This window comes from Mus pahari, chromosome 3 (genome assembly GCF_900095145.1).
Source record: "Mus pahari chromosome 3, PAHARI_EIJ_v1.1, whole genome shotgun sequence".
Lineage (NCBI taxonomy): Eukaryota > Metazoa > Chordata > Mammalia > Rodentia > Muridae > Mus > Mus pahari.
The window spans coordinates 13,165,206-13,192,630 of record NC_034592.1 but is presented as its reverse complement, the minus strand read 5'-3'; the positions used below and the strand labels follow the sequence as shown (position 1 = coordinate 13,192,630).

General features: G+C 48.0%; 1 protein-coding gene across 2 annotated transcripts; it reads left to right on the top strand.

Annotated features, from left to right (window-relative positions):
- Positions 1-3,845: 3,845 nt before the first annotated feature.
- Ubac1 (UBA domain containing 1) lies at positions 3,846-26,934 on the top strand. Of its 2 annotated transcripts, XM_021193327.2 has the most exons (10): positions 3,846-4,174; positions 8,794-8,914; positions 10,289-10,362; positions 14,784-14,891; positions 16,145-16,247; positions 16,429-16,537; positions 17,515-17,749; positions 18,780-18,866; positions 19,678-19,816; positions 26,412-26,934. In XM_021193327.2, exons 1-10 carry the CDS (start codon positions 4,037-4,039, stop codon positions 26,525-26,527), a joined length of 1,230 nt encoding a protein of 409 aa, XP_021048986.1. In that variant the 5' UTR covers positions 3,846-4,036; the 3' UTR covers positions 26,528-26,934. The 2 variants fall into 2 exon arrangements, with proteins under 2 accessions (XP_021048986.1, XP_029392522.1); XM_029536662.1 differs by lacking the exon at positions 19,678-19,816.
- The last annotated feature ends 491 nt before the right edge of the window (positions 26,935-27,425 follow it).

Below are 27,425 nucleotides of genomic sequence, written 5' to 3'. Positions count from 1 at the left end.
CTCACCTCCCGGGGAGTTGAGAGGTCAAAATTGAGCCCAACTGTCACTGGGGGGGGGGCTTGTGTGTGCAGGACGGAGTAGCATAGGCAGGACAGGGGACAGCAACACGGTATTGTGCTAGTAAGTGCCCACGGCCTCTCCGCTAGTGCTGCAACTTGAAGGTCCCCAAACTCATGCCCACTTGGAACCCAAGAATATGGCTTTGAAAGAGAGGGTCTTTAGGTCCTTTGGTTTAAGATCTCAGATGAGCTTGTTCTAGAGTTTGGGTGGTACTAATTCAACAATGGGTTTCCTTATAAGAGGAGAGAACACGAAGACTCGGCGGGAATAGTCCAGCTATTTGAGCCAAGGTTAAGGGCGTCCAGGGCGTCCAGGGCTGAGAGAGCCACTAGGACCTGGGAGGGGTCTGGGATGGCCAGTTTCACTGGGAACTTGATGTTGATCACTGACCCCCAGCACAGGTGAGAAAGCGTTCCTGTTGGTTCGAGCCACAGGCTCCTTCGTGGAGTTGTAGCTATCCCAGGACACTCTAACTGTGGTCAGCCATGGTGGCCAGTGTTTAGACAGCACAGGAAGGCCTTGGGGCGGGGGTTGGGGGGACAGGGGCTCTTCAGAAGCTGAATCAGAAGACGTGGTACTGGCTTTGTCTCCCCTCTCTCCTATTGGAAAGTGTTGGACCAGAGATGCACTTCTCAGACTGGACCCCCTCAGCGCACCACAGAGGAGCATGGAAGCATGCCCTTCTATTTCCTTCACTTGTTCCCTGGAAAACACAGTTATCCTTCATGGCCCATTCCCAGCACCTCCTCTGGTGGTNCTGCTCCTCGGTGCTCTGCACATCCCATCCTGCAGGTTGGCACTGTTTCCATACAGTTCCAACTCTGAGCCCTGCAGAGATCTGCTGATTAGAAGTAGCCATGCCAAGCCTTGGGGTTCCAGGTCGCACCCACACCTGCACACCTGCACACCTGCTCATGCATTTATGTGCACCACCTACCAGTACCATACATACTGGTATTCCTACAGACACAAACACACACCGGCATACTCCCATATAAATGCATTCATATACATCTGCACACAAACATATGTGCATCCATTTACATGCTTACACAGTATGCACACTCATTCCATACAACCAGCCAACTCACAAATACTTGCTCTGAGCTGACAGCGGCTTATTCGCGCCTTCTAGTGGCCTGCTCCAGGTACTGCAGTATCCCCCTTTTTTGTAAAATTTGCAGTGTGGGGACGCTGTCCTGTTCATGGCTAGCAGGAGCATTTGGATCAGAGTTGATGCCCTTCTTGCAGGGAGAGCCTTCTCACCTTGTCTGCCATAGCTAATGCCAACATAGCATGTACGCCGACACTACACAGGGCATGTTTCCCCAGGGTGCTTCCCAGGGCAGAGGGTGGGAAGCCATGGGAAGGAGGGCCATGTTCCTGTCAGCCACCTCCTCCAGTAAACTCTTGGTGCTGGGGCAGGGACCAGTACCTGGTGTGGCAGCCATCTTGCCACAGATCTTCTGCCAGGGCTGGCTCTCTGGTTCCTAGATGGGCCCTGGGCCTGCCATACTCCGACCAACTAAGATGGAGAGCTGACTGGCTCTGGGAGCATCTGATTTGTTCTATTCTTGAAAACCATATGGATAGGAAGGTGACCCTAAGGGTGTAAGTAGTGTTGCAAGCTACAGGTTGTTTGGATCTTACTTGTCAAGCTTTGTGAGGTGGGGTCTGGACTAGGGGATCCAGTGTGAAGTAGTCCTGCGTTTGCCTAGGTGGGCCTGTGTAGTATGACCTTGGGACTTGAGCCAGTGGAGATTCTGAGAGAGTACCCAGGGACCACTCTGTACATTTCTTTTTTTTCTCTGAGGTGGCTAAAATTAATTTCTGTTGCTTTAATTAAGAGTCTTCAGAACCTTGTGTGGCCCATCGTAGGAAAAGAGGATCTGCCAGCCAAGGGACTTCACTCAACCCTCCCCTGCTGCATCCCCAGCATAAACAGCAGGCACTCTACGAGCACGCACTTTCCTGTGGACAGGCGGGGAGGGGACAGCATGTTCTCTGAAGCAGAGACTGAGACTGGACAAGGTACAGAATGGCACCAGATGGGCAGAGGCTGAGTCTCCATGTGAGCTCCATGCCTTAGCCCAGCTGGCGAGTAGAAGGAGATGCCTTCTCCCCTGAAGGCTGCATGAGCATCCAAAGAGCTTCTGTAGTCGGGCTGACAGGGGAGGCTGGGCCGCCCATCCTTCCTCACAGGGCTCTGAGGGCTATCTCTGTGTCCACATAGTCGCCTGGAGGGTTTGGAGGAGAGGATCTGCTGTCTCCAGGTCCACATTGCAAAGATCACTGTCTCCACAATGCCTTCGGCTCACTTCCCCACTCCTGGGAATCCTGCAGAGCCAGATCAAGCACATGGAAGGGACTTGTCCCGTGTCCTTCTGGGTACTTCTTTCAGCATATCCAGTGGTAGTATGTTGAATGGGCTATGTGGAAATACTTGCAAACATTCTTATTATGCCCTAGGCGGCGCCATGACAGGCTTCCAGGAGGAAGCGGACAATAAGGCTTCTGAGGAATGGGCTGTGTCGCCTGGGCTTTGTTGGGGAGAGGTCTGGGGGACTGAAGACCAGCTGGAGGGGCCTCAGACCCACTCCTCACAACCCTATTGCTTAGTTCTGTACCATCTGCCAAGACGCAGATCTGTGGCAAGATCTCATGGATCTTGTCAAAGATAACTATGAACTTGAACTGTTCCTCCCACCTCCACACCACCTTTCCTGGATCACTAATAACTGTTTATTTTTTGTTTTTTATTTAAAAAGATTTATTTTGTAAATATTTTGCTTGCATATATGTATCAATATTACTGGCATGCCTTTGGAAATCAGAAGAGGGTGTCTGATCTTCAAGATGATTCTGAACAACCTTGTGGGTTCTGAGAAACACAGGATCCTCAGCAAGAGTAGAAAGTAATCCTCACCACTGAGCCAGAGCCCTCGCGCCCCCCGCCGTGTGTGTGTGTTGTGTGTGTATGTGTATGTGTGCGTGTGTGTATGTGTATGTGTGTGCGTGTGTGTATGCGTGTGCGTGTGTGTGTATGTGTGCGTGTGTGTATGCGTGTGCGTGTATGTGTATGTGTGTGTGCGCGCGCGTGTGTGTATGTGTGTGCGTGTATGTGTGTGCGTGTGTGTGTGTGTATGTGTGTGTGTGCGTGTGTGTGTATGTGTGTGTGTATGTGTGTGTGTGTGTGTGTGTGTGTATGTGTGTGTGTGTGCGCGCGCGCGCGTTTGTATTCCAGGGTGGTCCTGAACTCATTATGTAGTCAAGGATGACCTGTTTGAACCTCGGGTGGTTCTGCCTAAACGTTAGGATTATAAACCTGTGCCAGGCTTATACTGCGCCAAGGAGCAAACCCAGGGCTTTGTGCATGACAGCAAGCACTTACAACTGTGACACATTTCTAGTGCCCTGACCTAGACTTATTATCATCTTGTGTACTTAACTCAGGAGCCCTTTTCAATTCCAACAGACCAAATCAGGTAGCAAGGCTGGGCGTTGCTGAAGGAACGAGGTATAATTGAGAACTACAACTCCCAGTATGCATCTGACCCACCTTACATAGTAATTTTTGGTAAGGGAGCCGTGAGCCTACCTGGGAACGACAACTCCCGGCGTGCCTTGGCGCACCTTACCTATTTCCGGCGCGGCGGCGGGCGGGGTGGGGGTGGGGGCAACAGCGGAACGCCTACCATAAAAACCACATTTCCCGGCATACCCACGGGCGCCCATTACGCACTTCCGGCGCGGCTGCGACTGCGCGCTCCGGGCGGCGACGGCGACGCGGGCAGTGGCAGTGAGGGTACAGCTCCTGCCCCTTCAGTGACGGGCGGCGGAGCTGACAGGAGCCGGGGCGGGGCGGCGGCGGCCAGCGAAGGAGCGCGCGGCGGCCCGGCCCCGCCCCTGGTCCTCCCGCCAGCCTAAGTGACCTTCACGGGTTCGGGCGGCGGGTGCAGGCCCGGGCGGCGGCGCGATGTTCGTGCAGGAAGAGAAGATCTTCGCGGGCAAGGTGCTTCGGCTACACATCTGCGCAGCCGACGGCGCCGAGTGGCTGGAGGAGGCGACCGAGGACACATCGGTGGAGAAGCTCAAGGAGAGTTGCCTCAAACATGTAAGGCCGAGCTCCTTACGACCCAGTTCCACCTCTGCCTCCGTTCTGAAAACCAGAGACCTAGACTTATGTCCCAGCCTCCGCCCCAACCCCCAGACTCCCAACTGCCCGACACTCCTATCTCTACCTAGACGCCAGATTTTCGCTTCTTTCTGGACCCGTCCCCAGTCCCTGCGGTGCAGCCCGCTGCTCCCAGCCTTCGCTCCTCCGGGCCAGGGCAGCGCCTTCCGCTCCTTTTCTCTACACCTCCAAACACAAACCCAGCGGCTCAGAGAAGAGCATCTGGCCCGGCTGTTGAGCGAGCTTTATTTAATTTCTACAACGTGCTAGGGAGGTGAAGGCGAGAGTGAACAGAGACCGGGAGAGGCAAAGGCAAGGTCTCCTGGTTTTCTAGTTTGGGGGCTTGCCTGCTGTTGGGATGAGCTTTTAGTTTTCTCCAGAAGCTGGAAGTAACTAGATCCCACTATAAGAGGGCTGGCTCCTTGCCTGAAGAGCCAGGTGCTAGGAGCCCATGGCCGGGACTTGACACTTAGCTGTAGTCACTTAAAATAGTGTCACTGTGGGACAAGTTCCTTGCCTTCTACTTTCTATTGGGGCAACAGTTGATTGAGTGGGAAGGTCCAGGACGACTGTCTCCTTCCAGCAAGTGGCATTTGTTAAGTTTACTTACATTCAGTGAACGTTGTAGTATAGTTAGCCTTTCAGTTTTAGGTAAGTCTTGGGATTAGTTCTTAAAGCCTTCCTGGCTCTAACTGCTCCCAGTTAAAGAGGAAACAGATGCCTGTTAGACACTGGTGGCCTGTGGAAGCACCATGCCAGACGAGATTAGTGCCAGATAGCTTTTTAGATGGGACTCTTTGGAAAGTTAGGGATCTACAGCAGTAGGTCGTGTTAAAGTTGAGCATTGTGTTTCCTCTAATGGCAATCTTCAAGTTACTGAGCAGCTGCTTGCAATGGGTAGTTTATCCTCTGTGTGCCTCTGTGTAGTCAGTGTGTAATGTCAGGCAGGCTCCTGTGTCTAGCCCCTCTTCTGCAGTGCATTAGATGTTGAGAAACCATGGGTCTCAGTGTCTGGGGTTCACCTCAGTGAGGCTCACATGCTCAAGGACAAAATGTAGTTTAGACTGCCCAAGGAGTCCCCAACCTTTAAACTTGTGTTGAGCCTGTGGATTTTCTCAATAGCAAGACCTAGAGGCTCAGCACAAGCTTAAAGCCTGTAGCATCCATGTACTCTAGCATCCATGTTCCCTAGCATCCATGCTGGCCTAGTACTATGCTATGTCACCTCCTAGGTCAGCTCCTCAGGGCTGAGCTTGGGATAGAAAGGCAGTGTGAGGATGGAAGGAACGGAAGGTGTTGTCAGCCTCAAACCACATCAGCATGGGATGTCACCTTCACTGCTGTGATCTCTTGCCTAACTCACTCATGGTGTGGATACACATAATGAGCATGGCAGTATTCTTTGAAGGGAGTGGGGAGATGATTCACAGATGCTAACTAATACATTTTAGGGGCAGTATAGTTAGGCAGCAGGTTTTGATATGCTAATTATTTGTGGTTTTTAATATTCCAGTTGATATTGGAGTTGTATCATTTTGACCCTTTTTGTCATTATTCTTGTTTAAATTGAGACTATTCTACTCCACATTTTCCAGGTCTGAGGGCTGAAGTAGCAGGAGAATTTCACAGCATTCTAAATTACAGGACTAGAGAGCAGAGGCATTAGAACTGACCCACCTCCGGGTCCCATCAGCTCTAGGAGTCACAATGCATGTATTAGAAAAGGTGATTTTCTTGTTGTACCTGACTGTAAACCTGTCATGCACAAGATACTGTTAGCTTGACTTGACTTCCATTCTCTTTATTGTGCTGTACACCCTGGTTACTGGGGTTGTTATCACTATTATTTTTTCTTCTTTCCTCACTTCCTGAGGGGTATGATAGAGTTTTTAAAATTTTTTCTCCCACAACACTCCTGGGAGTTTACAGCTGTATCAAGGAGAGGCTTGTTACTTCAAGTCTTAATTTTTTTTTTTGCCTTCTCCTTTTTGTTTTATTCCCCAGCTTCCACTGCCTGTATCCAGGAAAGGGGCACAGTAAGTCCTCTTTTCTAAAGGGGGTTAGGTTAGTGGTGGTCTGCTGTGATGGAGCTGTAGTGTGGAGGAACTTTTCTGTAGTGTAGCATCTGGATGAAGCACATGACTTCTCCTCCAAAGCCTAAACCGTCCCAGGTCCTGTGAAGAGTTAGCCTGTTAACCTTTTTTAAAAAAGATTTATCTATTCTTTTTTTGGGTTTTCGAGACAGGGTTTCTCTGTATAGCCCTGGCTGTCCTGGGACTCACTCTGTAGACCAGGCTGGCCTCGAACTCAGAAATCCACCTGCCTCTGCCTCCCAAGTACTCGGATTAAAGGTGTGCGCCACCACCACCCAGCTTCATAGGTATTTCTTAATTCAAACAAATTGACATTATTAAAGAGCCATTTTCAGGTTCTAGGGAAGTTGAGGTTCTCTGTTTCATCACAATGTTGAGTAAGTTGGTTGTTGTAGGGGAGATTTATCTTATAAACCCTCAGTTAACAGCTTTGTCTGAGTGTGATGGTCCACTTTTCAAAGCTGGTTCCAATTTGAGACTGATGCAAGATTCTGGTACTGTAAAATGCCAGGGTCTAGAGGGAAATGCATGCTTCTGTTTTTCCTCTCCTCGGTTAGTAGCTGTGTATACAGAGGCCCTTTGTTGAGTGTGCATCATGGTACCCACAGTACCTTCCAGGAAGGCCTGAAGAACCCTGCGTCCTGAATGTGTACAGTGGCCCACTCTGGGACGGACAGATGGGCCAGAGCTTCCTCCTCCAAGCCTGTGTGCCAGTCCCTTTCAGGTTTTAGAGAGCACCAGTGAGTCCTCTCACTAAGGTCCCTGAACTTCTTCTTTTTTTGTTTTTTTTGTTTTTTTTGTTTTGTTTTTCGAGAGGTTTCTCTGTATAGCCCTGGCTGTCCTGGAACTCACTTTGTAGACCAGGCTGGCCTCGAACTCAGAAATCCGCCTGCTTCTGCCTCCCGAGTGCTGGGATTAAAGGCGTGCGTCACCACGCCCAGCTGAACTTCTTCTTAATCTAACACCAGGGGCCCATAGTTATAGCCCTTGGCCTTGTTCTGAGTTGGGGGAGGGGCTGCAGCTGACTTGGTATTGGGCCTGGAAAAGTTGTCTGATGCTCGGCAATGGTGGACGTGTGGAAACTTGTACAAACTCACAGGCACAGTGATCCCCCATTTGTGCCATGTGGTATGAGCAGTGTGTTCTTGGCAATCAGATATATGATAAGTGTGGCCCAAAGGCAGGCAAGACTGTCATTGGAGATGATGTGTTTGCATTCTGTATGAGTGAGTGCTGGAGATGGGCTGAGATCATAAGTTATGATTGCCAGGCCTCTGTCTGTGGTGGAAGATTGAAGAGATTGTACAAGGCTCCACTCAGTATGTGAAGTCACTTATCATGAGATAGTGCCTGCAGGATCACCTGCTGGGTCCGTTCAGAGGTGCTGTCTTCCTTCCTTGGTAGCACTGTTACTTTCTACCTCCTCTGCCTGATGCTGTCACTAGGTTCTAGGGCCTTGGAGACAAACACAGCTGTGTGCCCCCTGATCTCCTGTAGGCTGCATCTTGAGTTGGTTATTGCTAGGGCCCAAGACTAGGCTGAGGCCAATTGTGCACTGTGCTGCTCTGTTGAGGACTTAGTGGTATTCTCTGGGCAGGCATCGCCTGCCACCTTGCTCCTGGAAAGCAGTCTTCTCTCTGTGCAGTTCTTCTGCCTTTTGTGTGTCTGCTGAAGAGGGAAAAGTAAATGCATAAAGCAGCTAGATCCTCACATCCTCAGGAGACCACAGGCATATATTCATCTAAAATCATTTTCTACATCTTTCTAAACTAAAGTGATTTGGGTTGCAAGTGCTTATCAGTAGGATCTTGTTCCCAAGCTCTTAGCCATCTTGGGTGTCTACTGTGGGCTGGTTATAAGCTTGAGAGTGTGGAGGGATCAATGCTTGCTGGCATTTTACTCCGTTTTTGTTTTTTGTTTTTTAATCATGTATCATGTATGGGGAGTCTTTACTGTCATTTATGCTTTAATGTCTTGACTAGTATGAAAATGCAGTAATTCCATGGGCTGGGAGGTGCCTCAGTTGGTAAAGTGTCTCCTATACAAGCATGGTAACTTGGGTTTGGATCCCCAGTACCTGTGTGAAAGCCAGTGTCAGCAGCATATCTGTCATCCCAGCACTAAGGTGGTGAGGATGAGGTCAAAGATGAGGATCTTGGGCTTGTTGGCCAGTCAGCATAGTTGAATTGATAAACCAAGTTCAATGAGAGATACTGTCTCAGAAAATAAAGTGGGTAGTTGAAGAAGACCCCCCCCCCCAGCATTCGCCTCTGGCTGCCGTGTTCTTGTGGAAACATATGTACATACCCACGTGAAAACATATATACACTATTCATATACACATGACAGAGAGACAACAGAGACAAACCTTAGTAATTCCATGTGTGGCTTGAGATGTCAGGCTCTGCGTTACTCCTATCATAATTTACTTCTGATTTAGAGATTTGCGGCTTGTTCTTCCCCCAGGGTGCCCATGGAAGCTTAGAAGACCCCAAGAACGTGGCCCACCATAAGCTAATACACGCTGCTGCGGGGAGAGTGCTGAGTGACGGCAAAACGATCTTGGAAGAAAACATCCAGGACCAAGGTGAGGAGGCCGTGAGGCAGAGTCCGTAGAACATGGAGCCTGCATCCCCGGGCCACCCACAAGGCGCTTTTCTGAATTCACACAAGAGCAGGAGAACTAGATTTACTGGTTTTGTGTTTGTTTGGTTTTTGTTTTGTTTTGTTTGTTTTTTCAATTAAAAGGAGTACATGTTTTGGTGTACTTGAGAAAAGTAGCAGAAACCTAAACCAAACAGCTGGTAGACATCTGAGAAGTCAAATTCAAGTGTTATGTTTAGTCCCGTTTTAAAGCAAAACCAGATCCTGGAGCTTCTGTGGCTTTATTTTGTGCTGGAAGTACTCATTGCAGTGGCTAGCTGTTTGAGGGTGCAGGTGAGACACTTCTGTTCTGCACACCCACTTTTCACTTATGCTTGGCTCTGGGACAAAACTTATTTTCTGTATGTCATTCAAATAAGGACTTATGATGGCTATGACCAAATCCAAAATGAAGGAGAAGGTGACCTCAACCCTCCTCCCCCGCCATGGTGAACTGTGGACTGGCTACAGGTTGCTCATGCTTTAGATCACTTATCTATTGCCGCACAGAGTTTTAGAACTGAGCTCTTGAAAATAAAAACATTATGCAGGATGTCCACTGGTACTCTTTGTGGTTATCAAGGATGTTCAGTGACCTCTTCTGAAACCCAGGTCATCTGTGGTGACCCAGTGGCCACTTCAAAGCAGAGGAGGGGATGCTGGCTTGGCTTAGGAGGGACCCAGGGATCCTGCTTTCTTTCTTTTTTTTTTTTCCCCCTGAGACAGGGTTTCTCTGTGTAGCCCTGGCTGTCCTAGAACTCACTCTGTAGACCAGGCTGGCCTCGAACTCAGAAATTCACCTGCCTCTGCCTCCCAAGTGCTGGGAATAAAGTCGTGCGCCACCACCACCTGGTGGGATCCTGCTGTCTAACCTCAAGCATTAAGCATCATTCTTGTGTGTCATGTGCGTGCGCACGCGCGCACGCGCATGCACACACACACACACACACACACACACACACACACACACACAGAGTATGTATACATTCGTAAATATGCTTGTGGAAGTCTGGGGTTGACATCTATTCATTGAGGCAGAGTCTTTTGTTGAACCTAGAGCTTGTCTATACAGCCATTCTGGCTAGCCAGCTTAATTTGGGGATTTCCAGCCTCTGCCTCCAAGTAGTACAACTATGGGCAAGCTGCCATGCCCACCAGTCATTCAAATGGTTCTGAGGGTCTGAACCCCGGTCCTCAATTGTCTAGAGCAAGCCCTTAAACCACCGAGACATCTCCCTGATCCCCATCTGGTACCTTTTCTGTCATTTATGGCTCTGGAACACTAACTGACTTCATAAATATAACTTATTTTTTCTAGACGTCTTGTTACTGATAAAAAAGCGTGCTCCTTCTCCACTCCCTAAGATGGCTGACGTCTCAGCAGAAGAAAAGGTCAGTGTCAACGTTAGGAACTAGGGCTCTTCACTGCTTCTCCCTTGCCGTCTCTTATGTTATTTTCTGGGACTGTTTAGTCCCTCCACAGTCTGTGTGGTATAAGGGGCTCTTCATCACGGCTGAGCCTGTACTGCACTGAGTGTGTTTGTGATTGCTGAACAGTGACAGAAGAGAGTGAGAACACTGTCCTCAGCAGGTGCTTCCTCCATGTTGCTGCCAGTGTGGCTCCTGCACATAAAGGGTTGGCATGCAGAGAGGTGACAAGCAGCTGTGCATCTGGTTTGGCCTGTGTCTGTCCTTGCAATTTTGCAATTATGCCGAGTTCTATGTCTTGAAGTCTGTGTAAAGTCTGGGGCTTACACCTTCTCTTTACCAAGGGGCCTCAGGAAAACTACATCCTTCAGCAAGGTTCTCTAATGCAGTGCAAGATGCATCCTGTCAGTAGCCTGTCTGCTCTAACACCAGACCACATGCCTGTGCCTAGGGAAGGGAAATTGTTTATAAAGATTATTTATTTTTTTATTTGTGTATTTCTATGAGTCTGTGTGTCTGTGCCCATAGAGGTCAGAAGAGGCTATCTGATCCCCTGGAGTTGGAGTTATAGATGGATGTGAGCCTCCTGAAGTTGGTGCTAGGAGCTGAATGTAGGTTCTGTGGAAGAGTTGCAAGCACTCTTGAGTGCTAAGCAATCTCTCCAGTCCCAGGATGTACTTTTTTAAAGGGCAGTCACCTTTGTTTAACACCTTTTCCTGTCTCAGGACTCTGGAGTTTCTTATACATGCTTTGAAATGCCAGGGAGATAGTGTTGGTCTTAAAGAAGGCCAACTCTCGGGTGGACCTATGACCTGACAGCAGATGAGTTACTTTGGGGTTTCTGCTGGGGCCAAGGATATAGGAGAGTGTCAGGCCTTCACACCCTCCTTATCTTTGACCACCTGGCACAGTGATGGGTGGGTGTGGGCTAGGCACATGGGCAGGCTGCTCCATCCATCTCCACCAGACAGATCCTGGGCCTCACCCTGCTTTCCTAGCTGATAGCAGAGCGCAGGTTACAGTTCTAACTGGATGTTTAGACTTGAAGTCCCTGTAACTATTAAGAACACAGTTCTGGGGCTGATGAGATGGCTCAGTGGTTAAGAGTACTGGCTGCGGGCTGGTGAGATGGCTCAGTGGGTAAGGGCACCTGACTGCTCTTCTGAAGGTCTGGAGTTCAAATCCCAGCAACCACATGGTGGCTCATAACCATCTCTAACAAGATCTGACGCCCTTTTCTGGAGTGTCTGAAGACAGCTACAGTGTACTTACTTATAATAAATAAATAAATCTTTAAAAAAAGAAAAGAAAAAAGAGTACTGGCTGCTCTTCCAAAGATCCTGAGTTCAGTTCCCAGTAACCACATGGTAGCTCATGACTAGGATTTGATGCCCTCTTCAGGCAGGCCAGTATACATTAAGAACACTTGTTAATAAATAAGTAAATAAATAAGTAATAAAAAAAAACAAAAAACATAGTTCTGACTACAAACTATGTAGCCTGCTGCTTGCTTAAGGTACTTAAGGCACCTAGCTAGTAGCTTGCTAGAGCTGCCTTGATATAGTACATAACTGCAAAGTTAAAAATCATGGCATTACTTCAAGTTCTAAGTAAAAATAATGCAGTTATTAAGAGTCAAAGAGTACTACAAATCTAATAAAAATAGACTCACGTTTCCTAAAGGAGGTCACTCAACTACTGGTGTTAGTGACAGATTCTGGCTGCCTTATTCATGCCACTGACACCCACCGCAGCCCACCTCTAATTCCTTCAGCTGTATCCTCAGTAATTCTCTTCTGGCTCTCTAGGTACTCTGCATTCATTGTTCTTTCTGGAATTACATCGTTAGATGTAGCCTCTTAGTGATAAGGCTACAGCTCCCCCTCCTAGCCTCTTCCTTTGAGTGATAGCCAATGCTGGGTGAAGCTGGTCCTGTTTACTCACTGTTGTCATTGAAGTCCTCATTTTTGCGAGGAGTATAGCATATTAGGATTTCGATTTGTCTTGGGCCTGGGACATATCTTAGTGGTTGAGCATTTGTCTTGTGTATCTAGGCCCTCAAATGCTTCTGGCCTGTGTGTGTTGTTTGAATTGCTACTGTGCAGCCAGCTCTCTGATGCTCTCTGTGTTGGATGTTGGGGTCCTGTTGCCTCCTTTGGTTGCCACAGCCCTGCTTTCTGAACATAGTGTTAAGGCTTGGAGGACAGAAGGCTCAGCTGAGGTCGTGGGAAGAATGTGCTTCTGGGTACTTTCAGACAGTTGACAGGATTCTCACTGAGGTCAGCTGAAAGCTACTTTTAGTTCCTGGAAGCAGTTTGCATGGCTTTCCATCTTTGCCAAAGAAGCAGAGATTTTTAGTGGTTGAACCCCCGTGTTGGGAAGAGTGAATCCTTTGAAAGGACTCAGAGTAGCTAGGCCCAAAAGCCATTTGCTTTTTCTACATTTAGCTGTGCCATGTGATAAAAGCCAAGCCTAGGACTGACCACCCTGCTTACATCTTAGGGTCTTACAGACTTGGGGACTGTCAGCAGGAAGCATAGGGCTTGTCTGAGTTCTGCTTCTGTAGCATTGAGTGTGGTCTTGTCTTCCTTCGGTGTGTCAGACTTTAATAGCTACGGGAGCATTCTAGAGGAGGGAGGGCTTATTGTGATGTACACTTTACAGACGTTTCAGTCTGGGATCAGCTGGCGTCGTTGCCTTTAGGCTATAACTGCAGGAACGTGATGGAAGAACCAGCAAACAGACGCTGTTCACTGCATGCTAGTCAGGAACAAAGAAGAGTGACAGGAGGGGACAACACATACTCTTTAAAACACACAACTTCAGCTGGGTGCTGGTGCATGCCTTTAATCCCAGCACTCAGGAGGCAGAGACAGGTGGATCTCTGAGTTTGAGGCCAGCCTGGACTATGGAGCAAGTCTCAGGCAGCCAGGGCTCCACAGAGGAACCTGTCTGGAAAAAAACCACAGAAAAAACAGAAAGACACACTTCAGATCCACACTTTGTCTAACCAGGCCTTGCTCTCCATAGTTCTGCCATCTAACAGCTCCTCAGATGTTTGGGTTTTCAGGTAAAAGCCTTGCTTGCTATGTAGCTCTTGCTAGCTCTGCTTCTGTGTAGACTTGGCTGGCTTTGAACTATTGGAGGTCTTTTCCCCCTAGCCTCCCAAGTGCTGGTATTACTGATGTGTGCCACCACACCTGTTTTCTCTGATTGCTCTTGATAATTTCTTTCTTGGTTTCTTTCTCTGCAGCTGTTGTTGGCTGGCCTGGTGGGCCATCCTGTGGGTTTCCTTAACTGTATCTTCTGACCATTCTATAGCCCTTTTACCTGGCTACTTTGGCTCTTGCTGGTGGCACCCTGGTGTGCACACACTAGGTGGGTGTGGCTTGGGGTTGCTGGTGCTGAGGTGCCCACCTCCCTCACTTGCTCCTCCTCTTCTCACTACTTTTAGTTTTCCTCTTCTTGGTCTTGGAAGCATTCCTTATGCCCCTGGCATCTGAGAGCCCTGAAGACTTGTTGGTGCTTTATGCCTAGGTGGCTTGTGCCGACTGCTGAGCTCACGGTGCCAGAGACCGTCTTGTACCCTTCCTGTCTCGTTTGTTCTGGTTGGCTTGCTGAGTCTGAGTAGCTGGGGTGGACAAGAAGCAAAGCAGTAGCTGGGTGCAGGAAGGTCCACTTCCCTTCCCCCCTCCCTGAGAGCAGCCTTCCACTCTAGGGTCTCAGGCCAACCAGACTGCTCTTGGCCAAAGGCTATGAGACAGAGGTACCATCCTGACTCTTGAATCCCAGGCCTGCTGCCCTTTGGTAGGTTGGTGTAGCCTTGCTCTTGGTAGGTTCTGCCCTGTGGGCTCTTGGCATTAGCCATGGCCCCAGCCATCCTTTGTGTGTCTCTTCTAACTGTCTGTACTTTGTCTACCTGTGCACTGTTTGCCTCCTGTACCTTCTGAACTTGCTGAGTGCTGCAGCCACTGCTGGTTTGGTTTTCTTTCCTATCCTCTTTATCTGTGAGCTTCTGCCACCTTCATCTTTTACTTTCGTCCATGGAGGGAGGCCCCCAGAGTTCACTGCAGCTGCGTGCTTCCTCAGAGGCCTCGTCCTCAGTCCCGTTGAAACACCACAGGACCACCACTCTGCAGCACCGTCCTCTCTGTCTGTCTTCACATGCTTATGGTTTGGAGCAGGTGAGGTCATGTCTGACGTATCGTTAGACTTCTGCTTCCAGTTCTGTGCACAGAACTTTTCAGAATCCTCTAGATCAAGGGAATCACACCTAAGGCTTAGAAGGTTACTGTTCTCCTCTTCTCTGGGCTGTTGTTCCATGTTCATTGTCATACTCTTCATGGTCCTGGTCGCTTTGATGACTTGAGTCATTTTCTCTGCAGAAGAAACAAGAGCAAAAGGCTCCAGACAAAGATGCTATTCTTCGAGCAACGGCCAACCTGCCTGCCTGCAGCACTGACCGGACTGCTGTCCAGACTACCATGAGAGACGTGAGTACCTGCCTAGTGTGGGGCTCGAGGAGAAGCTCTCTAAAAGTGCTTGGGGCTGGTATGGTGACTGGCATATGCTTCTGGTTCTGGTGTTCAGGAGACTGAGACAGGAGGATGGCTTGAGCTTAGGTTTGATGCTAGCTTGGATATTATAGTTAGGACCACTCCTCAGCCCCCTAAAAAAAGAATCTGAAACAGAATATTCAGGAACCCTTTACTACTTTTTTTAAAAGATTTATTTATTGTTATATCTAAGTACACTGTAGCTGTCTTCAGATGCACCAGAAGAGGTAATCAGATCTCACTACAGATGGTTGTGAGCTATCATGTGGTTGCTGGGAATTGAACTCAGGACCTTCAGAAGAGCAGTTAGTGCTCTTAACCACTGAGCCATCTCTCTAGTCCCCTTTACTACTTTTGAACTGTTCCATAAATTACAGTTTTTTGTCAAACTACAAAGTTGACAAGATACCTGTAGCACTGGACAGACAGACAGCTGTATGGAAATGTAATGTCTTTGCTCTGGGTACAACGCTTTCAGGGAATAGTCTGAGCTTCCCAGTTACTTTGGACAAGGAAACCAAGCTAAAGTCAAAGCCTGCAGCATGGGCACATGAGCCAACCATGATAAGATGTACTTGTGTGTGCAGTTGGGGAAAGTTGCCACCACTTAACTTTGTTTAGGTCCCCATCTGGACACTGCTGGAAGCCAGACCTCTCTGGGGTCTCTTTTGAGGAAGTCCTCTAGATGAGAGCTTTGTAATTCTTCAGTGACTGACTTAGCATGTGTCCCTTTCTGGTTTCTGTGGGTTCAGCCCTGGATCCAGCCTCTCAGGTAGCTTTAGGCTGTGGTATCCCTTCTCCAGGCCCTATACTAGGCAAGGGGTGCTGTAGCAGTCTAGTGTTTTCAGGTTCTTTGTTAGTTTTTGAGACAATAGCTTCACTGTGTCGACGAGGCTGGCCTTGAATTCACAGCTCTGCCTGCCTCTGCCTTTCCAGCTGAGATTAAAGGTAAGGCCCAACATGCTCTTGTAAATTTGGAGGGCTATGTCCGGGATAGTGTTGCAGATTTAAGCAAGTTTGTTGGACATTCTGAGAATTTTTTTTTTTTTTTTTTTTGAGACAGGGTTTTACTGTATAGTTTAGGTTGGCCTCAAGCTCCCAGCAATCATCTTCTCTCAGCCTCGCAAGAGCAGGGATTACAGGTGTGCATCACTGTACCGGGCATGAACTCTTTCTTTATTCTACTGCAGTTCCAGACAGAACTCCGGAAGATCCTCGTGTCTCTCATTGAGGTGGCACAGAAGCTGTTAGCACTGAATCCCGATGCAGTTGAATTGTTTAAGAAGGCAAATGGTATGAGTGGGTCCTAGGCTGCACCTGAAAGTGTCCCCAGCTCTCACAAGCCAGTTCTGTTGGTTAAGGGGAGAGGGTTTGGTGTCAGTAATTGCTAGGTGAGGTGAGCCTCTGCAGATGAGGCTGGGGGCTTCAAAGGGCTCTGGAATCCCCTCATGGCAGGCCTTGTCTCTCTCCTCAGCTATGCTGGATGAAGATGAGGATGAGCGAGTGGATGAGACTGCCTTGCGGCAGCTCACAGAGATGGGCTTTCCTGAGAGCAGAGCCTCAAAGGCCCTTCGGCTGAACCAGTATGCTTTCTTTCTTCTTGCCCTGGGCTTCCCTGTGATTCTCCTTCCAATCTCTGGAGTCATACTTTTTTTTTTAAGATTTATTTAAAATTTTTATTTATCTGTGTATATGTACATGTGTGTATGGGTGCCCATAGAAGCCAGAAGAGGAGGTTGGATTTTCTGGAGCTAGAGTTAGAGACTGTTGTGAACTGCCTGACATAGGTGCTAGGAACCAAACTCAGGAGCTCCTCATCTTAACCTTGGAGCCAGCTCTCCGGTCCAGTTGAGTCATTTCTACTCGGGTGTTTTAGTAGAGGTACCTTACTGTTGTGCTTCAGAAGTGCTTTCATATAGGATCTTTTTAGGATGTGTGTGCGTGTGCATATGTGTGTGTGTGTGTGTGTGTGTGTCTGTGTGTGTGTGTGTGTGTGGTGTGTGTGTGTGTGTGTGTGTGTTGAGGATCTCTGTTACCTATGCTGGTCTTGAACTCCTGGACTTATGTAGTCTTCTTGCCTTAGGCTCCTGAGTAGCTGGGATTGAAGGTGTGAACCATGATACCTGGTTGTTAGGAGGGTTAAAAATCACTCTTTAAATGTGTCCTGCACTCTCAAGTTAGGAGAGCTCTGAGCCAGACCTGCTCCTGACTGGACAGGGATTCTTAATAGTCTTCTTGCACTTCTGGTTTTAATACTCATTCAGAGCCCATATGAAGTCTATAGAACAGAGCTGGTCAACAGCAGTGTTCTTTGTGCTGTGCCCCTAGGACCTGGACTCCTTTGTCTCTTGTGTTTTGGGCATGTGTCTATGCTTGTCTTATTGGGTCTCGGGGGTGTGAGGTAAGAGCTTTGTAGAGGCTTCCATCCCAAGAGATCATATGCCACCATTGCTGCTGCTGGTCTTGCTAACTCTGTTGAAACATTTTGGAGTACATAGGATAGGAAAGTTTTCAGTAACCATCCTGGAGGAGTTAAGAAGAATCTTTTGTCCCCTTCCAGCATGTCAGTGCCTCAGGCCATGGAGTGGCTAATTGAACACTCGGAAGATCCAGCTATTGACACACCTCTTCCAGGCCATGCCGCTCAAGCAGGGGCCAGTGCTTCAACCACTACCTCCTCCACCTCCTCTGAAGCTGCTGTGGGAACTGGTGTTGAAGATGAGGAATCTCGGGATGAGCTCACAGAAATCTTCAAGAAGATACGCAGGAAAAAGGAATTTCGAGCAGATGCTCGGGTATGTGATGGGGGCTCAGTATGATGTTGGGTTTGTGGGTGTGTTGTGCAAGGAAACCAGGGGTCCTGGAGTCATTCAGGCCTGGGGACTTGGTTCCTCACATATAAAATCCATGCTTGGGTCTAGGTGACTTCTCCCTGCTCAGTGACATCTCTTGAAAAGTTGAACATACAAGCTTCTGTCCTCTACAAGTGCTGCTGCACCTGTTGCTGTGGCTGTTGGGGGCACAGTGTTGAGAGAGCTAGAGGAGCTTTTGTGGGCTGGCTCAGGATGCGGGATACCTGTGCGCCTTCCATCAGCTGCGCAGGTCCACACTCTTGGTCTCCCTTACTATCACCGCACTGATACTTTCTCCCCTTTGTGTTCTTTATGCATCTTCCTGCTCTTTGCTGGACTTGTAATTCTTCCTTTGGTCTTTCACTTTCAAGTTACAGATCAGCCTACTCAGGCTGCATGCTCCCTGCTCCCTGGGTTTTGGCATGTTGAATAAATGGTTTTCTTAGGGTGTCATTTGTGGCTTGTATTTTTCTTTAAAGATTATTTTATTTATATGGGTACACTGTAGCTGTCTTCAGACACACCAGAAGAAGGCATCAGATCCCATTACAGATGGTTGTGAGCCGCCATGTGGTTGCTGGGAATTGAACTCAGGACCTCTGGAAGAGCAGTCGGTGCTCCTAACCACTGAGCCATCAATCCAGCCCTGGCTTGTATTTTTTATGGAATCCCATTGGCCAGGTTGGGGCTTTTTATCTACAGAGCTAAGGAAAATTGCCACCTAGGGCCTGTGTCTCCTCAGTGGTCCTGGTGTACTCATGTGCAGTAGCAAATGCACTTCCCAGGCTCTGACTTCTCTCCTTGGCTACAGAGATGAAACATTTCCTTGCTTTGTGCCCTGGTTTTAAGGGTGGGTGCTCTTTTCTACCTCGTGTGTGCCCAATGCTATCTTCTTCCTGCGACTGTGACTGAAGGAAACCTGTACTGCAGTGTCCTCTCCTGAGGTGCTGACCAGCTTGTTCTTCCCTCTTAGGCTGTCATTTCACTGATGGAGATGGGCTTTGACGAGAAGGAAGTGATTGATGCCCTCCGAGTGAACAACAACCAGCAGAACGCTGCTGTGAGTTCCACTTTGAGACTCTCACATCCCTGTTCCTCATGTGGCATGCATTGGGAATGTCCCTTGTGTCAAGACTTCCACACATAGTTGGTGATGGCACTTTTTATATGAAATGTTAGGGCAGATGGTTCAAATAGAAACTGAGAATACCCTGGACCCACAGTGCACTTTGTATGCACATTCTGCAGACTATTAGCTGTTAAAATTGAATCCCATCGGATGTGGGTGCACATCTTTAATTCCAGCACTTGGGAGGAGAGGCAGGCAGATCCCTGAGTTTGAAGTTAGCCTGCTCTACAGAGAGTTCCAGGACAGCCAGGGATACACAGAGAAACCGTTTCTCAAAAATACCTAAATAAGCAAATGAAAAAGGATCATATATCATGCCATGAACACATAGCACTGCTGACAGGCAGACTCTCTGTCCGGGGAGGCCTCTATGACCTTCTCATTTGTGTGTGGAGTCCAGGCTCAGACACACTTCTGGATCTAGACTCTTCAGGCTCATTGCTATGGAGAGATACTGTCATACTGGGGTCCCCTCGAAGAAAGCAGGGTGTTTGGGACTGTGTTGTGATCGGGGCCATGGCTGTGGTCAAATTGAACTGCAGTGCCAGGTCTTCTAAGAAATGCAGACTGATACTTCCTTCTGTCTCTATTTTAGCTGAATGTGGACCAGGTTTGTTCACGTTAGGGCCCCTTCCAGGCATTGCAGCCATGGGGGCTTTTGGAGAGCCACAGAAAGGGACAGGTGAACCTTATGTACTTTGAGAAGGAACTAACAGCTCATCTGGTGTTCTTGGGTTTTTAGTGTGAATGGCTGCTGGGGGACCGGAAGCCATCCCCTGAGGAATTGGACCAGGGCATCGATCCCAATAGCCCTCTCTTTCAGGCCATCCTGGACAACCCAGTGGTGCAGCTGGGTCTGACAAACCCTAAGACATTGCTAGGTATGTGTGTTTACTTAGGCTAGCTTGGGTGAGGAGCACATGGCAGGGGATTCCCTGCCACAAAACAGGTGCTAGTGAAATGGTGTGGGCACAAATACTGTGCCATGCAGGTCGGCTTATGCAAGGCATTGTAGCTATGTTTCTGAAAGCCTGGGAGTCAGATTCTGCCTTGATGGGATGAGCTTCTGCAGAGGGGGACTTGGAAGAGCAGAGCAGTGGCCTGTATGGGAATAGAAGATGAGGAGACAGTATAGTTTGGATTTTGCTTATTATTTATAAGGAATTTCTTTGATAATTACTTTTTACTTGTGATATATCTTAAAAACCCACATAATGGGGCTAGCAAGCTTAGTGGGTATTTGCTCACAAGTCTGCGTTTGACCCCAGAAACCTCATGGTGAAAGGTGAGAGCTGATTTCTGCTTGCACACTGGCATGTGCATGCCCCCCCCAAGTAAATAAATAAATAAATAAATGCTAAAAATATAAATAAAACCTAAGTCTGTCCCTTTAAAAATAGGATGACAGTGTAATGGGGCATGCCTTTAATCCCAGCACTCAGGAGACAGAGGCAGGCAGATCTCTGAGTTCGAGACTGTCATGGTCTACAGAGTGAGTTCCAGGAAAGCCAGGCCTACACAGAGAAACCCTGTCTCGAAAAACCAAAAACCAAACAAACAAAAAAACAAAACAAAAACTAAACCAAGGGCTGGCGAGATGGCTCAGCAGGTAAGAGCACCCGACTGCTCTTCCAAAGGTGCAGAGTTCAAATTCCAGCAACCACATGGTGGTTCACAACCATCCTTAACAAGATCTGACTCCCTCTTCTGGAGTGTCTGAAGACAGCTACAGTGTATTTACATATAATAAATAAATCTTAAAAAAAAAAAACACCAAAGATACAAGAGATTAAAAAAAAAAAAAACTAAACCAAAACAAAAACGTACTAGAACTAAATAGTTAGGAACATGCCATTCATTTGAAAACTGTTGTAGTGGCCACACCTACATCTCAGCACTTGGAAGGCAGAGGCAGGAGACTTGAGAGGTCTAGGCCAGCCTGGTAGCTTCTCCCCACACAGGAGTCACCATCTGTGTCCACAGTACTGGTCCCAGGAGTGTGTGCAGACACTCAGGTCTCAATGGAACCTGGGGACTGCTGTGCCTTACACCTGCAGTCTCAGAGAATGACAGAGTTCCAGATCAGCCTGAGCTAAGAGTAAGACCTTGTCTCAAAGAAACAGCAGGAAAAAACATAGTATTGCTTATGCTCTATAGATTCCTTTTGGCTTCTGATGTGACATCAATGCCAGGAGCGTGGCTGAGATTCTGAACTGTTCAGGGGTGACAACAGGATGAAAAGTCCACGTGTTTGTGTATATGCACTTTTTTTTCCCTTGAAGTGGCCTCCTGGATCAAGATGGGCCCTGCCTCAGTGTTTTAGTCCTGTGAGTGCAGAGATCTGATCCATCTAGTCCTACTCCTGAACCCTCATATGCCCTTCCTGTACATCATCATCCCCTGCATACCAGTGTGGCCATGATCCTGAGGACTTGTCCTTCCTTGACTTTCTTGTAGGGTTTGGCCACTCTTATACATATTTTCTGTCTGTCACTTGTCCCTCCTTAAAAGGTGGCATCACTTTTTTAGGCCATTTCTGTAACTGACTTCCATATCTCCTGTGAGGTGTTGTAAACTATTCCACAGGTCAGGAGTGACTGTACCCTGCTGCCCAGTGCTGTGTGGGTTTTTTCCTTGCATGCAGAAACTCTTTCCTGTCCCTCAGTGCAAATGGGCGCCTGTGCACTGGACTTCCAGGGCAAGGATGAGCACAAAGAGAAGGAATTGCTGCCTGGGCCTAAAGTGTCCTGTGCTCTCTGGTCTAGATGGAGCTCATCTGTGGGTACAGCACAGGGCTTTCACCTGTTTCCATGTCTCTTCCTTCTACGTTCTTCCTAGAATGTACGGAAGAAGTCCTTCACACAGTCTGAACACTGGCTTTTTCTAGATTACTGCGTGTTGTCCCATTTCTGGTTTCCTATCAGGTGGCTTTTGGGAACTGAAGTCCTCTGATTCCTTGATTTTTTTTTTTTTTTTTGGTCAGAAAGACATTTCTCTTAGGTTGTTGGAGAGTTTTGAAATTTCTCTAAATCCATCATTTAGCTGAAAGTATACATGCGTGCATGTTTACAGGTGTGTGGCTGTAGCATGTGCAGTATAAGGAACACAGTTGTCCATTATGTATTTGAGGCTATGTTTGGTATTTTTCATTGTCTCTGATCTTTCACACTGAGGACATCCCTCCCCCTAACCCTTGTCAGGCTGTTTGTAGATCTTTGTTGTTGTTGTTGTTTTGTTTTGTTTTTTCAAGACAGAGTTTCTCCCTGTAGTTATGGCTGTCCTGGGCCTTACTCTGTAGACCAGGCTGGCTTTGAACTCAGAGAGGTTTTCCTCTGCTTCTAGGTGTTAAGATTAAAACTGTACTCCACCACCACCTGTTTTTTTTAAGCAATGTCTTACACTTCCACATTGCTGTTCATCACCAAAAGAAGTCGGGACTGGAACTCAAGCAGGTCAGGAAGCAGGAGCTGATGCAGAGGCCGTGGAGGGATGTTACTTACTGGCTTGCTTCCCCTGGCTTGCCTAGCCTGCCTTCTTATAGAATCCAGGACTAACAACCCAGGGGTGGCACCATCCGCAATGGGCCTTCCCACCCTCGATCACTAATTGAGAAAATGCCTTACGGATGGATCTCATGGAGACATTTCCCCAACTGAAACTCCTTTCTCTGTGATAACTCCAGCTTGTGTCAAGTTGACACACAAAACCAGCCAGTATAAGAAATAAGTGCCGGGCGTGGTGGCGCACGCCTTTGATCCCAGCACTTGGGAGGCAGAGGCAGAGGCAGAGGCAGGTGGATTTCTGAATTCGAGGCCAGCCTGGTCTACAAAGTGAGTTCCAGGACAGCCAGGGCTATACAGAAGAACCCTGTCTCGAAAAAACAAAAACAAACCAACAAACAAGTAAAAAAAGAAAGAAATAGGTGTTGCCTTGAGATCTGCCCAGAGGACTTTTTTTTTTTTTTTTTTTTTTTTTTTTTTTTTATGTGCTGGGGTTTCAGCTCCTGGCATGCTAAGTACACACTGTGACTGAGCTTTCTTTTCATGTGTCAATGTTGACTTGGCTGTGTATTGGTTAGTGTGCTTTAAGGTGCATTTGGCCTGATAGGAGAAGCCCTTCCTTCACTTAGGTACTGGGTGATTAGTCTTACCTTCTTTAGACTGTCAAGTGTATATTTAGCTAGTGTCAGCTCTTTCTCTTTTCTGAAATAAACCACCCCAAGAGAGCACACTTAGTCTGTACCTCATGGGGTCTGGGCCCAGGGGCAGGATGGAGGTCTGTGACTGCTCACAGGGCAGGGCGTCAGCACTCAGCATGACAGGACTGAGTTGGCAGTGGACATTGGCTCTCTGCCACAGCTGCACTGCAGGGCTGATGCCATCCCTGCAGAACTCCTGTGAAGGTCCACACCAGCAGGATGGCCAGCTCGTGCCATCTCCTGCAGGAATATATATACCTCTCTCAAGCTCTAATTAGATATTTTTGATGTTTACTAATAAAATAAAAACAACTACCCTGGGCTGGGGAGCTAGCTCAGTGAGTAAAGATACTTGCCACCAAATCTGACAACCTCCTGGGGCTTCTACAAACTGTCCTCTGACCTTCCTGCACAATGAGGTATGCTCTTCCAATTTATAAAGAAATAAACTCCAAAAATTAAGAAATCTCCAATCCCATGACCTTTATGTTTTATCAGAAATATATTTATTTTAGCAAATTTGTAAGTAGAAGTCACCTTGAACCCCTTTCATGCGTGTATGTCATTCTGGTGCTTCTGTTTTTCGGAGACTTGCTATGTAGCCCTGGCTGGCCTCAACCTTGTGCTGTCCTCCCACCTTAGCCTTCCCTGTGCTGGGTGTGTGCCTGCCTGGCTTCTGGGCATGTGGGTGTCTGTGCTAGTGGGACAACGGTCCTATAGTACTGCTTGTGTGACTCTGTTCTCACCATCTGAGACAGTGTTTGGTGAATGCATACTGCTGGTTCTATAGATGTATTGTGTTACTGTGACAACATGGTACCCTGGTTTTGGTCACTTAAATTGCTTTCTGTCTGGCTGTAGAAGGGCTTTTCTTGTGCCCTGTACTCTGAGTGCAGCTTGCGTTCCCAAGGGTAAGCAGCATGGGATGAGCAGGTCAGAGGCTGGGCACTGAGGTCTTGCTTATGTCCTGTTTGCATGTTCTCCTATTCTCCTGCCATTGCCACCAACCTTGAAACTTCCTCCTTCCACTGCCATGGCCTGATTGCTTAGCCATCTGAGCACTGCATGTCAAGCGCTGTGGAATACTTTCTGTTGGGCTCTGCATCTCTTCTTTTCCCTTTGCTCTGGGTATTATGGTCTGTTTTTCAGTCATGACACTTGTTTAAAGCTTGTGCAGGTAAAGAACACCTGCCCATTGATACTACCTTGTAACAATATTTGGCTACTTTGTGGATTCTTCTTTCTACCACCCTTCTCCACCCTTTCAACCCCTGACACTAGTTGGAGGAGAAAAAAGAATAGAGGGGAGGGGGAGTGACAGTATCATTAGACTACTTTCTGCTGACTGGGGGTGTTGCGTTCCTCTGGGGCAAGTTTGATTTTTGTCCTCAGGATACCTAATTTCTCCTTATTTTGTCTTTGTGCTTGACTACCTAATAAACCACGACCTAGAGCAACCAACCAGCCAACAACAACCCACTCTACCCCTTGGGACTAGCGTTTATACTGCCTCTGAAGAGGTCCCCAGGATTCCAAGCATCACACAATCACAGAAACCGTCTGCTGCTGGCAAAGTCACAGACAGCTGCTGTGGGCAGTCTGAAGCAGCCCCATATCCCACACCTGGGATTAAAACAAAAATGTGTTCCCATAATATTTTTGTGTTTTTTTAAAGAAACCAAAGCTAATTGTTACTGTATTACCTGGTACAGATAATCCTGATGTGCCTTAATTTTCTAGGGTCACTGTGTGTAGTATACATGTGTATGTGAACATGTGTCTGTGCCTCAGATGCCTTCCATGTCTCTGTGTAGTGTACATGCGCATATATTCTTATGTGTGTAGAAGATGAACATGTGTCTGTGCTGTGAACATCAGAAGTCAACCAGGGGTGGCATTCCACAGCTGCCTACCATGTTTCTTACATTATTTATTTGTGTGGGGAGGGCATTCATCAACATGTAGATGTCAAAGGACAATTTGCAAGAGTTGGGGTTTTTTTTTTCCTTCTACCTTTTATGTCCCAGGGATTGAACTCAGGTCATCAGACTTGATGGCAAACTCCTTTACTTGTTAAGCCATTTTGCCAACTCCCAAAGGTCCTTTGTTAACTTGGAAATTGAGTAGGCCAGGCTGGCTTGCCAGTAAGCCTCCAGGGTCCTTCTGTCTCTACCTCCCCAGTACTGGGATTACAAGCATGTGCTATCATGCCCTGCTTTTTATATGAATACTGGAGATTAAGTCCGGTTCTCATTCTTGCATGACAAGTGCTTTTATCTGTTGAGCCATCTTCCCAGCCCTAATTTTGTGAAACTCTAGAAAATCAAAGTTTGCCAGGTAGTGGCGGTGGCATACACCTTTATTCCCAGCACTGTGAGAGGCAGAGGCAGATGGATCTCTGAGTTTGAGGCTGGCCTGGTCTACAGATTGAGTTCTAGAAAACCCAGGGCTACACAGAGAAACTTTGTCTTGAGAAACCAGGAAGAAAGAAAAGAGGAAAAGAAAAGGTTCTTATTTTTAAAAATACTGTGTGTGCGTGTGTGTGTGTGTGTGTGTGTGTGTGTGTGTGTGTGTTTAATGATGGACCTGGGGCCTGTGCATGCTGAGCAAATGATTACTGTTGGGCTATACTCCAGCCTTCCATGACATGTTCACTGTGTTAGGGTTGAACATGTAGGTTTTTCCAGGATGGTAAAATTAAATCTGCTGGTGGCACCTGCAGTTAATCCCAGTACTTGGAAGGCAGAGGCAGGGGATTTCTTGAGTTCAAGGCCAGCCTGGTCTACAGAGTGAGTTCCAGGACAGCCAGGGTTATACAGAAAGTCTGTCTTGAAAGAAAGAAAAGAATCTGCTAAAGCATATTTGCCCCAAGGGTTTTTCACACGGCTGTTTCCTGTGGTGTGTGGAAAGGGTGTTTGCCAACCTGACTTTTGGGTCTGCTGGTGGCTTTCCAGAGTCGGAATGCCATGAGTCTAGGCTGTTGACTACCCGACTAGTGGACTATGATCTGGAATACTGTGAGCACACAGGCAGCCCACTGCTCTGTCAAAGACGTAAGCATGCGTAGCTGACCACTCTAACCTGCTGATGGCTCTGAGTTGGGGTGCTGTGATCACACGGGCAGTCTACTTCCCTGCCGATGGCCTCTGAAGTCTTTTTGGTCAGTAGCTCAGGCACTGTGGTTGGCTCGTAAGGGTGAATGTCAGGGCCATTGAGAAAGGCTCAGTATGCTAGTTGGTGTGTGGGTGCTGCCGCTCAGCTCTGTTGTCTCTCCACAGCATTTGAAGACATGCTGGAGAACCCGCTTAACAGCACCCAGTGGATGAACGACCCAGAGACGGGCCCAGTCATGTTGCAGATCTCTAGAATCTTCCAGACGCTGAATCGCACGTAGGTGATACCTACTGTGCTCCTTGGCTGTGCAGTCTCAGCAGCCTATGAGGCAGTGGGCACAGGGTCCAGCCGGGATCTTGCCTGGACCACAGCTTCGCGGACTCTCCTTTCCAGACCTAACTGCTTATCAACTTCTGCCACATGGTTTGAAAGTTGCAGTCCTAGCTTCTGACAGGTGTTTACAGACTGGCTGTCACATTGGGAAGGTGAATGATTGCTGCCCCGTCCCCTCCAGATACTCTCTCTGCTGGGCTCCTGGAGTGCTACTTGAATGACCCTTAGGTGTTTGCTTGTGGAGCCCAGTGTATTTAAAAGAAGGCGTGTCCTGATCCAAAGTGTTCTGTCAAGTGTGCTAATTTAACCAGACTGACTCACAGATGGTGTCTTCAATAAATAAACCCTTTCCTATTTTTACTTGTGTTACTTCATGGCAGCGAGGATATCACATGTATCCCCTAGGCTGTGCACACGTTGCCTCTGCCCAGGGCAGGTGTCATTGCCACTTCTTTCTAGACTATTTCTCTGTGTAGTCCTGGATGTCCTAAAAATCACTCTGTAGACCAGGCTGCCCTTGAACTCAGAAATCTGCCTCCTGAGTGCTGGGATTAAAGGTGTGCGCCACCACCACTAAGCTTTCATGGCTACCTCTTCACTTGGAAACCTGAATCCTCTGAGCCCAGCTCAAGTTGGGTTTGGGGCTGTGACATTTCAAGTAGCAGGCCTTCCCCCCCAGGCACAGCAGGTAGAGCAGTGTGTGTGTGTATGCTCATGGGTGTGTGTACTCGTGTGCCTTGTGCCAGAACACAAATGTGGGGATCACACCTGCCCTACTCAGGAGTTGATTCTATCCTTCCGCCATGGTCCCAGGGATCAAGCCCAGCTCAGCAGGCTCCTGCAGC